The sequence below is a fragment of the Anabas testudineus genome, chromosome 1 (genome assembly GCF_900324465.2).
Source record: "Anabas testudineus chromosome 1, fAnaTes1.2, whole genome shotgun sequence".
Taxonomy (NCBI): domain Eukaryota; kingdom Metazoa; phylum Chordata; class Actinopteri; order Anabantiformes; family Anabantidae; genus Anabas; species Anabas testudineus.
The window spans coordinates 12,595,388-12,608,152 of record NC_046610.1 but is presented as its reverse complement, the minus strand read 5'-3'; the positions used below and the strand labels follow the sequence as shown (position 1 = coordinate 12,608,152).

Genomic DNA, 12,765 nt, shown 5'->3' with positions numbered 1-12,765 from the left:
AAAATCATGTATTGAGCTAAGTGGCCGTCAGCCTGTAGTCAAACCAAATATATTATGCCACTTCTTCTAAAACATTTAGGGTCAAGTCTCATCACCAAACTACAATTACCCTAAACATAAATGTTCTGATCCCATCATTAATCCAGAGACCCCACAAAATGCAGAGGCATGTGCGATGTGATGAAGACGCTGGCATTATGCAGTTGTAGAATGTCGATTCTGATTTGTGTCTTTCTGTGATCTGTTTAATTCATTTCTCTTTGTGTGACTTTCCTGTTTTCGCCCAAAGCGTATACTGTACAACTGTCAGATCTACTTCTTGCACTATTCCATCAGAGATTAATAATCCCACTACACAGATTCCTCCCCCATATTTTGCACATCCCATGTTCCATTACCAATCCCTACTGTAAAACTAGAGAATCTATTTGGTGCAATACAAACCCAGATAATTTATCAGTATGTAGTGTATTTTATTGCTGACAGACAAATGGATGTAAACAAGTTCCAGTGGCCTGAGATGTTACTTCAGTTGATTTCATAGCCATGTAATGTGATCTCAAAGGACACTGTTATGTGAACTTTTTATTTTCCACCCGCTTTGTTCTCAACGAAAAAGAAAAAGAGCAGATCCGTAATTTTCACAGCAGCATTATGTTGTTTTATCGTAAACGCATTAGCATTATTTTTCCAGTTAAACGCGGGTGGGAGATGTGTTGTTGTTAAGTTCGCCTAGATTTAGTGTTTTTCTTGCAGCAAGAGACGCCTACCTCCACTAGGGCTCAGCTAGGCCTGCTGCTCTTTTGCTTATTAACCATGGGATAGATGAGGCTGGAAAGTTGATCAGTAAACACTAATCTTGGATCAGCATCATGTCTGGCTGTAGGTCAAAACTTAATCCTGTAGTGTGTATTGTGTGCCTGACTACCCTTGTGTGTATGTCACTATGGTTGCCATTTCAACATGGAGGCGAGGTGGCTCAGCGATTAACAACCCTGTCTTCTGTTGAAAAACCTGGTGCTAAACATCTGTTGTATATTTACTTTGTGTTTTTATACTGTCTGTTACAGATGCAATGAAAATGTGTCTGTGATTGGAACAATAAAGAGTCTTTTGAAATAACCTGGGTGCAGTATGATTTTTTTTAAACTATACTACTACCATGCTTGTGGTCATTTTAAGTATAGTGTCTCCTTTCCTCCCTAACTTATTGTGGACACTCCTAGTGATCATTTCAAACTCACTTTTGTTTTAGTAATGCAGAGGGGGAAAATTAGCAAATGTATAAATAATGTATAATGTATAAATACCTTCTAGCTCACTGGTTCCTAAAGCTTGCAATAATTAATCTAAAAAGGTGTCACACGGTTATTATACACACATATATATATAGAAATGGATACACTGCTTTTTTTTTTTTTTAAACATCCTTGAAGTAGAACTATGTGAGAAGGAATGGAGTCTGGATGAACTGCTCACAGCTAATCATCTTGAACCTGAACATCTGAGAACCACTGATCTGATTTTGCAGTAATGAAGAGAACAGGCTTTATTGACATTTCACTTTAATGACGATAAATTGGGAAACAGGAATAAAACTTCACAGGAAATAAGGCTGTATATAAAGAGGGGTGCCAAGTTTTGTATCAGTTCAGGTATATTTACTGAAAAACATCGTATAAAAAGTATTTGAATGAGTATTTAGCTGGACTACTTTTGCAGTTACTATCATAGTATGTCGTCTATGACACATTGGCCTCCTGGTTGATGAGCGGGTTAAGATCCAGCTTGGTCTTCTCTAGGGCTGCGGTTTTGGCCCTCCGTGATGGACGAACCACAGGAACTGACTCTGGAACATTTTCTCCATCGCTGTAGCCAAAGCATAAGAGTGAGTGAAAATATATTGACGGCATCAAATCACGTACACAGATACGCACATGAAAGCTGTCGCATTACTTTATGCACAGACAGGAATAACAAAAGCTCACCTCTCTTCTGATGACTCTGCTCGTCTGCTCGGCTTTCTGCCTCCTTTAGCTGTGCAGACTTTCCTCTGACCTGCGCACACACACACACACACACACACTCAGGTTACCTCACAGTGCTGAGTCAACTCCTTCACTCACGTAGATGAGAAGAGCTCTAAAAATACAACTTCGGTTTTGGATGGGTACACAGAACCTGCATTACCTCTTTTGGCCCTCTTGGCAGATTTTGATGGATCATCTGCTGTCGTCTCTGTGGAAACATGGCAGATAGAAAATTCGTATTTTTACCATTTCTCTCTGCAAGTTCTATCCTTGTCTTGACAGACACAGTGAAATGGGATGGAGTCAGGAATATTTTAATCTTTTTAGCAACATTAATAAGACATAATCCTTCTACAGGAGGAGTTGGCGCATGTGTGTAGTGTAAATCTAGTTAGACACAGATACTAAGGAAGCATTTGTTATGGATGTTCAGTGGGATGTCAGGTAGCATTTTTCATAGATTGCCACAGTGTTTGCATGTTTACCATCTGCATTGACATCCAGTGGCTGTAGTGCGCTGGCGCTGAGGAGCTCAGCTTGTTCTTTAGACCCTGCCAGCTGAGAGATCATCTTCTCCAGGGCACGGAGACAGACACGATCCTTCACCACCTGAAGAAAAGGCAAGAAAGAGGAAACTATACATTAGGCTTTTTAACACAACCAATGAACTGATTGAGTCCTTTTTCAAGAAAAAAAAAAACCATCTTCAATTGGGAAGATTGGAAAGTTTCTGTATATTAACTGTTTTTAGACTGTTGGCCAAACTGAATTGAAGTGTGAATATTTTGCCAAGAACTTAAACTGAAGTGCATTTTTCACTATTTTCTGACATTACATAGAAATCGGTCAATCTGCAGAGTAATCAAATCAAGACAAACAACATTTTAGCCATATATAAATATATAATTGTATGAATGTGGGTACATACCTGAACAAGCTGTTGTAAGAGCGTGTGCAGGTCTTTCCTCACAGTCTCCTCTCCGCTAAGCTCCAGGTTACTTAGAGTCTTTGCGTAGAGACGAATTTCGGGGGCTGTAGGGTCCTTCAGCATCTCCCCACATATACGCACAGCCAAATAGTCATGGACACACACCTCCTGAAGACAGACACCAAAGAAAATGTATTTGCCTGATTGATCAGATATGAAATTATCCCTTTTATAAGTAGAAACAAGTGTGGATTAAAACTCTGCCTACTCTAATGCACATTAAAGCATTTAAGAGAACATTTTGCTGACTTCATCTGTGTTGGAGAAATGAATATCCTTTTGTGAGTAAAGCAATAACATGAAAAGCTCAGTGCAGCAATCAAGTTACTAATAAACTAACAATAACACATTTGTCTCAGAGGGCGTTTCTTACCTCTGTGTTAGTTGAGGGTTTAATAAGTGCACTCGGTCGGGTCAGCTCCACAAGCAGCTCAACCACATTGTTAATATCCACCTCAGCCAGAGGAGAGGTAGCTGGGGCATTCATCAAAGTCCTAATCGTCGGCAGGAAACTCTCCTCAACCACCTCCTGGTGGACCCTAAAACACATAAGGACCACCTCCACATTAGTTTATATTGCATAACTCATCACTCCACTGAGGGAAGTGATCATAGCAACAACTGGAGGATGGGAAACAGCTGTATGAACTTTAAATATGTAACATATTGCTTGTGTATGACAACTCATGTGACCTGCTCTCGCGGGCATAGAGCTGGAAGAAGACGCCAAGGCAGTGTCGTAGGCGAATGTCGTCCTCAGTGACAGGATTGTACCACAGCAGCACCAGACGAGAAAGCATCTTGGCACTGGAGATGCGGCCGGTGTACATGAGTTTGGCTAGACCCTCAGCTGTCTCAGTACGCAGGTCAGACACCTGGAAATATTTATAATAATTCAACAAAACTGTCTTCAGTTATTTGTCATTCAAGAAAAGTTGCATTTCCTCTGTTCATGAACAACGTGTCAAGCTCACCTCACTGTCCAGGAACTCTGACAGCATCACAAGGATACTCTGTGCAGTGTCCTCTGGTGCTTCTCCCTTCTCCTCAGCCAGCGGCGCGTCGTCCTCCTGACTGTCTGGTGACTGGGAGGGTGGGGCTGTCTGTGTGGCAGCTGTCTCCGAGAGAAGCTGGAAGCCGAACAGTAGCAGCAGGTCGATGATGGCCCGCAGAGCACTGATACGGATCTTTACCTCATCCAGCTGGGCAATCTGAAAAAAAAAAAAAAACAACACACACATAGAACCTTTTTAGTGCTGACGGTAGAAAAATACATGTCTGTTTTGGTTAACTAGTTAATTAGTGAACCAAACCTACAAAGCATATTTTCCATTTATGGAAAAATATATTTTGTAGGTTACAGAGTTACACAGCAAGACATCAGATCACCAGTGTGGGCCTTGAGTGCGCCACCCCTAGAAAAACCAGTTACCACTGAGATTATTAAATTCATTCTTCTATTAGCCTTACTGCTTATCCTTTGGAGGGCTGTGGGGAGCTAATTAAGCCTGAGATTCAAATGTTTATTTAAGTAAGTTCTCCTCCACTGTACGGCAAAAGTCTCAGCAGCATAAATCTCAAAACCTCAGCAACTAAAACTGAAACTCTCAGGGAGTTAATTGTTGAGATGTCTTTACATTACCTGTAGCAGCAGAACCATGTGGGTTTTGGCAAGTTCCTTGCTGTGCAAAGTGCCTGTTCCCAGACACACCACAGCCATGTTGCGAACAGCAGGGTGAGCATTTGCTATACTGGGCAGGATCTGACAGAGAGATGGGGATAATTTTCAATGTCAACCAATTTTTACTGCCTTCATTTTTCTTCTTCAACAGGACTACTTTAAATAACCACACTAAAGAAAAGGAAGCACTCAGTTCTGCATCAATCATATCTGTAAACTCTGCTAACCAGAACTATGGAAAGAAACTGCTGATCTGAACATTTACAGTAACAGTGAAAAGTATGATGCTTGGAGTTTTCATTTATACCAGTGAGGACATTAGGGCGCTTATTGTTGGCCCAATTCGTGTTTTGATGCTCATCTCCTTCAGCAGTTCAGCACACATCATCAGACACCTTAGAAGAGTCTCTGGGTCATTCTGAAATATCAGGGGGGATAAAAAGAAAAAAACCTTTACTATTAAGGCTAAATGACATGTAAATACACAAATGCAGTGCTTCCTGTGTGGTTATGTACCTTCTCAGTGCGGATCTCCTTGTCAGCCGGCTGGCTGCTCTCTGTGATCTCCTGGATGATCTGGTTTCTGCGGTTCTCTAGGTCGGTAATGGAGTCCTTCAACTCAGCTGCACGGCTGAACTCCTGGGCAGTGATACAGTCCTCTAGGGCTTGTTTAGCCTCCAAAATGCACACCTTCACCTCTGCTAGCTGCAAGCGATGAGGGTAGAAAAGAGCAACGGGGACATAAACAGAGGAGGGCAGGGTTATTCCTTAGCTAAAATACACTCCAGAGGATTTTTCTCCCTCCACTGACAGGAAAAACAACAACAGCTGAGGCTCTGAGCCAAGTTACAACCCTCTAGAGGCTACTTTGCCTTTACTCAGGCGCACAGAATGGATGGAAGCTAAACACCTGGGCCAGGGCTGACTGCCTCTGAAGCTGTTTGGCCTTCAAGAATGATATAAAATATGTTCAGTGCTTATTGAAAGCAGGTGAGATTGAGATGCACCAACAAATGGGTCAAAAACTGAGGTCAAAACTAAGATACAGTCAATCGGAGCCTGCCAGTGTTTCAAGGAAACCATTAATTTTCAGTCAGGTTAAAAAATGTATAAATAAAAAAATAAACCCAAAGTACATGGATACACCAGGCAAAGACCAGACTGGCGGACTTGATTTGCACCTTCCACCCCACTTGTTAACACATGCTTTGCCTCCAAATCCAAACCATCTGCCAGATTGAAGTAAAACAGAAGGAACAAATGGAAACAAACCGAGAGAGAATATAAATAGACCACAGAAAATAGATGAATGCAGATAAGAGGGAAAGTTATTATTCAGCAAGGAAAATAATTGTAATATCAATATAAAGTATTTGAAGGTCAACTCTTATGTACATTGTATAAAATTGTATAAACACTTTAAATACTTGAACAATATTACTTAAATAATATCCATAGCTTAAGTACCTGACAATCAACCCAGCACTTTGTAGTAAATGTTTCTACTAAATAAAAACTAGCACAGTGTTAACTTACATTGGTGTTTTCATCCACCCAAAAAAAACAAAAACATAGTGCAGCTGGAAGGGATTACACAGTCTAATTGCCTCAGGGTGCTTTCAGTTGGCAGAGTATTGCCCACCTGGATCTGCTGTCGGCGGCTCTCGTTCTCATCCACTGGCTGACTGGCCTCCGTGATGGGCTCCCTCACATCTGAGATGATTTCTGCCACCTGTGCAACACAAAGCCAGCTTACTCACACATAAATCCTGTGGTAATGATGGAAAATCTGTTTAATTTTGTGACATCTCAAACAAAAGAGTTGCTCAGGACCATTTGCTGCATTTGGTAAAAGAATCATTTCCCCAGTCTGTCCATCTGGAAACACTGATAAATAATTAGCTCTTTTATATTTTCATTTCTGCCTAATTGATCTCTCCAGTGAAGTCATGAGTGACATGAATATTTGAATTTCCCTTTGTGTGTGGGAAAAAAGCGGAGTCTGGGTGTGATAAGAATTTAATTTATTGTAGGAATGCGTTGACATAAAGTAAGACACAACTCACAGTCTGTATACGTCTGTGGTCATCGGGGATGAGTGCGAGGAGCTTCTCAGTGAGAAGAGAGACAAGGGAGGAGGGGGTTTGTGGAAGAGCCAACATCTCCTGCAGAACAGCCAACACACGCTTCCTGTACAGACATGCACCATAATGAGTGTGAATAAAAGAACTTCAACATCAGCTCATAGTAGTAAGCCCACAAACTTACTTCTTCTTTAAAAAGGTCTAGATCTGAAACAATTCATTCACATTTATTCACAAATTCACAAATTTATCAGCTATTATAACAACTATTTTGGAAAAGAAAATAAAAGAGTTATTTTTTAAAACACAATTAGACAGCTATTATGTGATTTAAGACTTCCCAATGTCTAGCTTGTTGCTGTACAAAAACACTTCTTTTCAGCATTTTACCAACTCAACCCTGTTCTTGATCTTACCTGCCACCCTCCTCGTTGGTGTCCAAACAGCCAATGAAATGGATGAGCTGTTGGGAGATGAACTCTTTCGTCATGACCAACTCCAGCTGGTTAAAGTCAGCCCTCTGCTCCTCTGACAGCACAGGCACTGCTTTCAGGTATCTGCAGCAGTCAGAGTCAAGAGAGTTACACTGAATAATGAACACTGAATACACACTCAGCAGTGACATTAAAAACATAATTCCGATGTCTCTGAGCTGCCAGAAATATAACAGTTATATAAATGCCATACTTTAGCACTGTAGCTAGCGAAACACTGCAGCAGCACAGCCTACAAGCAACCACCTTATCAGCCCCCAAACAGCCACTAAATGATTAGTACAAACTTACAATTGTGTCTCTTCCAACAGCAAATTAATGTTTTATGAGACTAAAAATCTTAAAGGCGACACTCAATTAAAGTAAATTTATTTAATGGGTGAGTCAAACTACAGCATCACACACGCATTAGGCAGGTGGGGCAGAGTTTTTCATGGGAAGAAGACTTATGTTGCATATATGAATGATCATTAAAAAGGTATTCACAGATAAATTGTAGAAGTTATAATTTGAACATTTCTGTATAATTTTATTCAGTTAGCAGTCTGTGGTCTGGTGAATAATAACTTGATATAAGTTGAATAAGTTGAAAGAAAGCTTTGTTGAATTTTCTTAATCTCAATCACAATGACCTCCAGAGGGAAAAAAAAACTGTTCTACACTTAAAAAGCAAAACTACATATTAAGAATAAAACATAGAAACACAATTCAAATTTATTACCGTGTGATGAGAACGGTCAAGTATTTTGATTGTGACACAGCAATATTTGATGTTTTTGATGTATCAGAAACACACTGGCAAAAGCACTGAGCATCAACAGATGTTGTTTGGCATTAATAGTCTTTTATATTAAACTCTTACTTCCGTATTATTAACTAGCTCATGTTACATTTTTGGCCTTCAGTTAGTCACATTATCAAAGCAGTTATAAAAGCTTTGAGTAAATTACAATTACGTACAGAAAGTGTTCCTCAGAGAAATCCGGACATGACTTCAGATACCTGGAGTTACAACGTGGCCATTAAAAACTCACTATCTAGCTTTTTAAACCTTCAGATTCAGCTGATAATTATTTGTAGGTTCATCACTAAAAAGAGCCTCTTTCACATTGTTTCAGTAATCAATATCATAATGTGATAATAAAAATATCAATTACAGCCAATGTACCTACTTAATATTACACTAACAACACAAATAAATCCTTCATTAGAACCTGTTAATACTGTCTATGCTACAGATCAGTTATCTGGCTTGCAATGCACTCTGCATCAAGGGTTAAAAAAAAGGACATTAGAAGTCTAATCCACTGAATCTCTGTCTTTTCTCTCACCCATAGAGGTAGTCTGCGTAAGTGGCAGCATCTGGTAAGACTTGCTCCAGCATTTCATCACCTTCATCTCCTTTAGCTTTGATGAACTCACACAGAGCTCTCCAGTAAAGTACATTTTCACAGGTGAGAGAGTCCACTGGGATCAGCTTTCTGTACAAAGAAAACCAAAAAGGATAATAAAAAAAAAAAAGACTCAATCTCTAATCTCACACATTTTAATAATCAATGTCAAATGAAAACCAGAAAGACAGACCTGTTGTCAAGCTGTAGTCTGTTCTGCAGGAGTTCCTCAGTAGGAGTACCTTTGAAGATGGCCTCCAGTGTGTCCAGAGCAGTTTGGGCACAGTTCTCAACATCCAGCTTGTGAAGCAGCTCTATAACATTACCATCCATCCTAAGCAGCCAGGCCGGCAGCAGACGAGAGCAGACCACGTCCCTCACTGCTTCTACAATACACAAAGACAGTCTGACACATTAATTGTGCACACTAAAATTTAGAGCTGAAACAATTATTTGAATGACAGAAAATAAAACAGCAACCAATTTTCAAACTGATGTGTTGAAGTAAAAATGTTAGAGATCCAATGGTTCTGGCTTATCCAATGTCTATTTTTTTTCTTTGCGTTGGACAGAAGAGCATTTTTAGACATTTAAAGTGGCTTCGAAAACAAATGTCTGGGACATTTTTAATCGTCTGACTATTCATAGAAGAAACAATAAATCTAAACTGACTGGCTGGTTATTTGAGATTCATTTGCAGCTTTATTTAAAGTTTCAGTTTAAGTTTTACTTGCTTGTACTTAATTTTCACAACAAAGAGATCCCTCTTACCCGAGGTATCGTGGAGACCCTGCTGCAGTAGACTAACTCTCTGTGCAATGGTCAGAGCTTTGATGTGAACCTTTTCAGCCAGAACCTTAAAGAGAAAATAAAATCAGATTGTGTTAACAAGTGTTTAGTCAGGTCAAGACAACGTTATTGTTATCAGCTGATGCATTTGTGTGGCTACCTGATAGGCTAGCCTGCGGACATTCTCTTTGATGTCTCTGGTTCGCTTCAGTACTTTGGGGAGGGTCCGAGGAGACATTGCAATGCAGGAGAGAACAGCACGTCGCACCTCAGCATTAGAATCATTTTCCAAAATCAACATGTATGCTGAAAAGAGGGGAGAAGCTTATTATTACACAGTCAGAATAATGACGACAAATAAAAACGTACATGAAAAATAAACAAAGTAATTTATTTATAGGCAGGTAATACACAAACCATTGATAGTGGGACAGTCGGGATCTTGTGGCTGCTGCAGGCGTGTCATGGCTAAAGCAGCCTGAATTCTCACGTTTGGAAACTTGTCAGTAACCCGGACCAGCATGGCTTGGTGGATGCGATCAAAGAGGTCATCATCTATCTGGGCATTTTCCGCCATACTGCCCAGTAACTTGTTGATTAGCTGGCATACACGGAATCGCACTGCGTGGCTATTGGCTTTATAGGACTGAGAAGATATGAAAGTAGAAGGAGAAAGACATCAGATTGGAGAGAAAGAGGTGGACAACGCAGTAAGAACAGTGAACACGGATTGAGACAGAGTGTTCAGTTTAGAATTTCCGTGGACAACAGAAAACAATTTTTATGACATTTAATACAGGAAAACGAGTGTGGTTAAGATTTGTCTTGAAAGAAATATGCAAATGGTAAACATTTATCACAAATATAGCCCTTTTTTTGCTCAGTGCATATACTGTAGTACAGTGTCTTAGTAATTATATTTTATATCCACAACACCTGTGAAAAAAAAAGTTTTTTTTACCTCCAATAGGAAACTGAAGATAAAACTCAGAAATGGATGATCATCCTCAGCTTCTTCCTCTTCCTCCTCATTCTCCTGATCCTCTTCCTCTTCCATTTTAGGTGGAGACTGGAAACTTGTGGCGAACCTCGCAACAAACTCAATGACATTTTCAACTGTAGGTTCACGCTTGTAGACAATCATGGCGTACTTCAAGTAGTGGACAAACTCCTCATGGAACAGTGTCTTATCCTCGAGCTGAAGGAGAAGATGGAGGCAATAATGATATGTATAACAGGCAACAGGGGATGCAATTATAGTTTAATTAAGTCATACAAAATATATGTTACCAAGTAATCTTTTTTTTCACAACAAAATAATTGTCCATTCAGACTTCATGTCACCTGGGACAGATTTACTAAATGTCCCACAGGTCAAAGCAATACATAGAGACACAGTGTTTAGTAAGACATTACTTTTTTCAGTTTTTTGACTATGGATGCTTCCTGATTTTGTTTGTTCTTTAAGCAGAGCACTTGGCTGCACCTGTTCCCTCTAATGAACCACAACAACAAGTCTTGTTACACCAAGATTGTATAGATTTGTAATTGTAGGGCATATACTACCATTTAATTAAAGCTTTATTGTACATTTTAATACAGTTGGCAGTAGGGCTGTGTATTTGCAAAAATCTGGCAATACCATATGCATGAGAATTGTATCATAAAACACAATATTCAATGCTCAGGTCTATCAGTATTTTCTTACAGCCCTAGTTGGCAACAGATCTAAATGCTTACGCAATATTCACATATTTGTAAACAACTAAAACTTCTAAAATACTACTGTACAAGGAGATTAGGGTTGCAGCTGATCACTATTCTCATTGATGATTATTTTGCACACTATTTTAATTATCTTAATTTTTATTTGTTGTTTAAAACCAAATAGTTCCTCACTGTATTAAATGGGGGAGGGATAGGGGAGTTATCAAAAAACATTGTGCAGACAGATACGAATTTTAACTGTGACCAATGTAGTATATATCTTTAACAGTTTTTAAAAAGTAAATAAATATAGTTGAAACTATTTAGACATATTAGCACCAAAACTCACCTTGTTGTAGCGGCTCTTCAGGCTCGCCACCAGCTTTGCCTTGTTGTTGTGGCCCTTCTGAGCGCGCTGAAACGCCTCCTTAATGTCTATTTCGTTGTCGGCAGTCATCTTCCCTTCACAGAAAACAAACTAAAACACCGATTCAGTCAAACAACTGTCGCAGTTTTCCTGTCAGTGACTTTCAGTGAGCTCTGAAGTACTGGCTAAGCTAGCGCCTGTTTGTCTCTGGTGCCTCATTAACGTTAGCTGGAAGCCCCACCTCGAACTCCCACGACACAAAAGAAAGAAAACAACGTAATATATAGAACAACGTTCCCTGGAGACATTTTACATCTTATCTTTATTTGTCACAGTATTATAACAGAGCTAGTACATAAGTAATAATAATAAGTTTTTAAATGTACCTTTTCCTGAGTTTCTCACAACACTGCCGCCTGTTTTCAAATTCAACTGTCGCGTGTTCTCGCGAGAACTGCGATGCGTAATTCGGATTTACGTAATGACGTCAAAGATTTAAACGTCCGCCCTGAGTGTTGTCTCTCAGGACAGTCACACTCGAGGATTAATGAAGGAACTTTATAGTTATAGAATTAAACAATTAAGTGATATAAGTGACTTAGCTAATGTATAAAACAGTTACTCGAGCAACGTTAGCTTAATCTTAAAAATTAATTAATTAATTAATTGTGTATGTTTAAAAGCAAGAAATGCCAAACTCCTCACATGAGCTTCTTAAATGTGAGAAACTAATATGCTGCTTTTCTCTATTTTTACTGTAAACTGGGCAGGTTTGGGTCCAGATCACAGATGTACATAAAATATTGCATATTGCATGTTGCAAAGGGATTACAGAAAACAAAAAGTAGAAGTTAGAATTCACGTCCCCTGTGAGGCAAAATTCAGGGAAAATCCCCTTTTGATAAAATAAGTTACAGTCACATTGTAGAAAAAAGTCGATTTTTCTTGTCTTATGTATGAGATACAGCCTAATATGTAACCCCTCTACTGGGGTTGTGATGTCCAATGCTGCAGCTGGCAGGCAGCTGTGCAGGGGTCACTGAAGACAGGTCTCTATGGGAATGGCCAGAGCAAGCAGACAGGGCTCTTCCTTGTATGGCAACAACAACCATCTCTCTCTTGAAATCAATTTCAGCTCTTTGCTTTAGACCTGGATGCATGAGGTTGATGGATTATTGGAGAGGTGCACTGTCATATTAAATATTAATACTGGTAGATGTAGATGGGCTAAAAG

At 39.5% G+C, this 12,765-nt stretch overlaps 1 protein-coding gene across 3 annotated transcripts; it reads right to left on the bottom strand.

Moving 5' to 3' along the window:
- Positions 1-1,554: 1,554 nt before the first annotated feature.
- ncapg (non-SMC condensin I complex, subunit G) lies at positions 1,555-11,974 on the bottom strand. 3 transcript variants are annotated; one of them, XM_026360836.1, is made up of 22 exons: positions 11,918-11,974; positions 11,514-11,626; positions 10,419-10,655; positions 9,875-10,103; positions 9,618-9,763; positions 9,440-9,524; positions 8,862-9,054; positions 8,609-8,758; positions 7,200-7,340; positions 6,766-6,889; positions 6,342-6,431; positions 5,216-5,404; positions 5,007-5,117; positions 4,661-4,780; positions 3,993-4,229; positions 3,712-3,893; positions 3,392-3,557; positions 2,959-3,126; positions 2,516-2,639; positions 2,191-2,238; positions 1,989-2,058; positions 1,555-1,869 (listed from the first exon to the last, which is right to left on the bottom strand). In XM_026360836.1, the coding sequence occupies exons 2-22, from the start codon at positions 11,619-11,621 to the stop codon at positions 1,743-1,745; spliced, it is 3,045 nt and encodes a 1,014-aa protein (XP_026216621.1). In that variant the 5' UTR covers positions 11,622-11,626; positions 11,918-11,974; the 3' UTR covers positions 1,555-1,742. The 3 variants fall into 3 exon arrangements, with proteins under 3 accessions (XP_026216621.1, XP_026216620.1, XP_026216622.1); XM_026360835.1 differs by having other exon boundaries at positions 11,514-11,642; positions 11,918-11,970; XM_026360837.1 differs by having other exon boundaries at positions 11,514-11,621; positions 11,918-11,970.
- Positions 11,975-12,765: the final 791 nt, after the last annotated feature.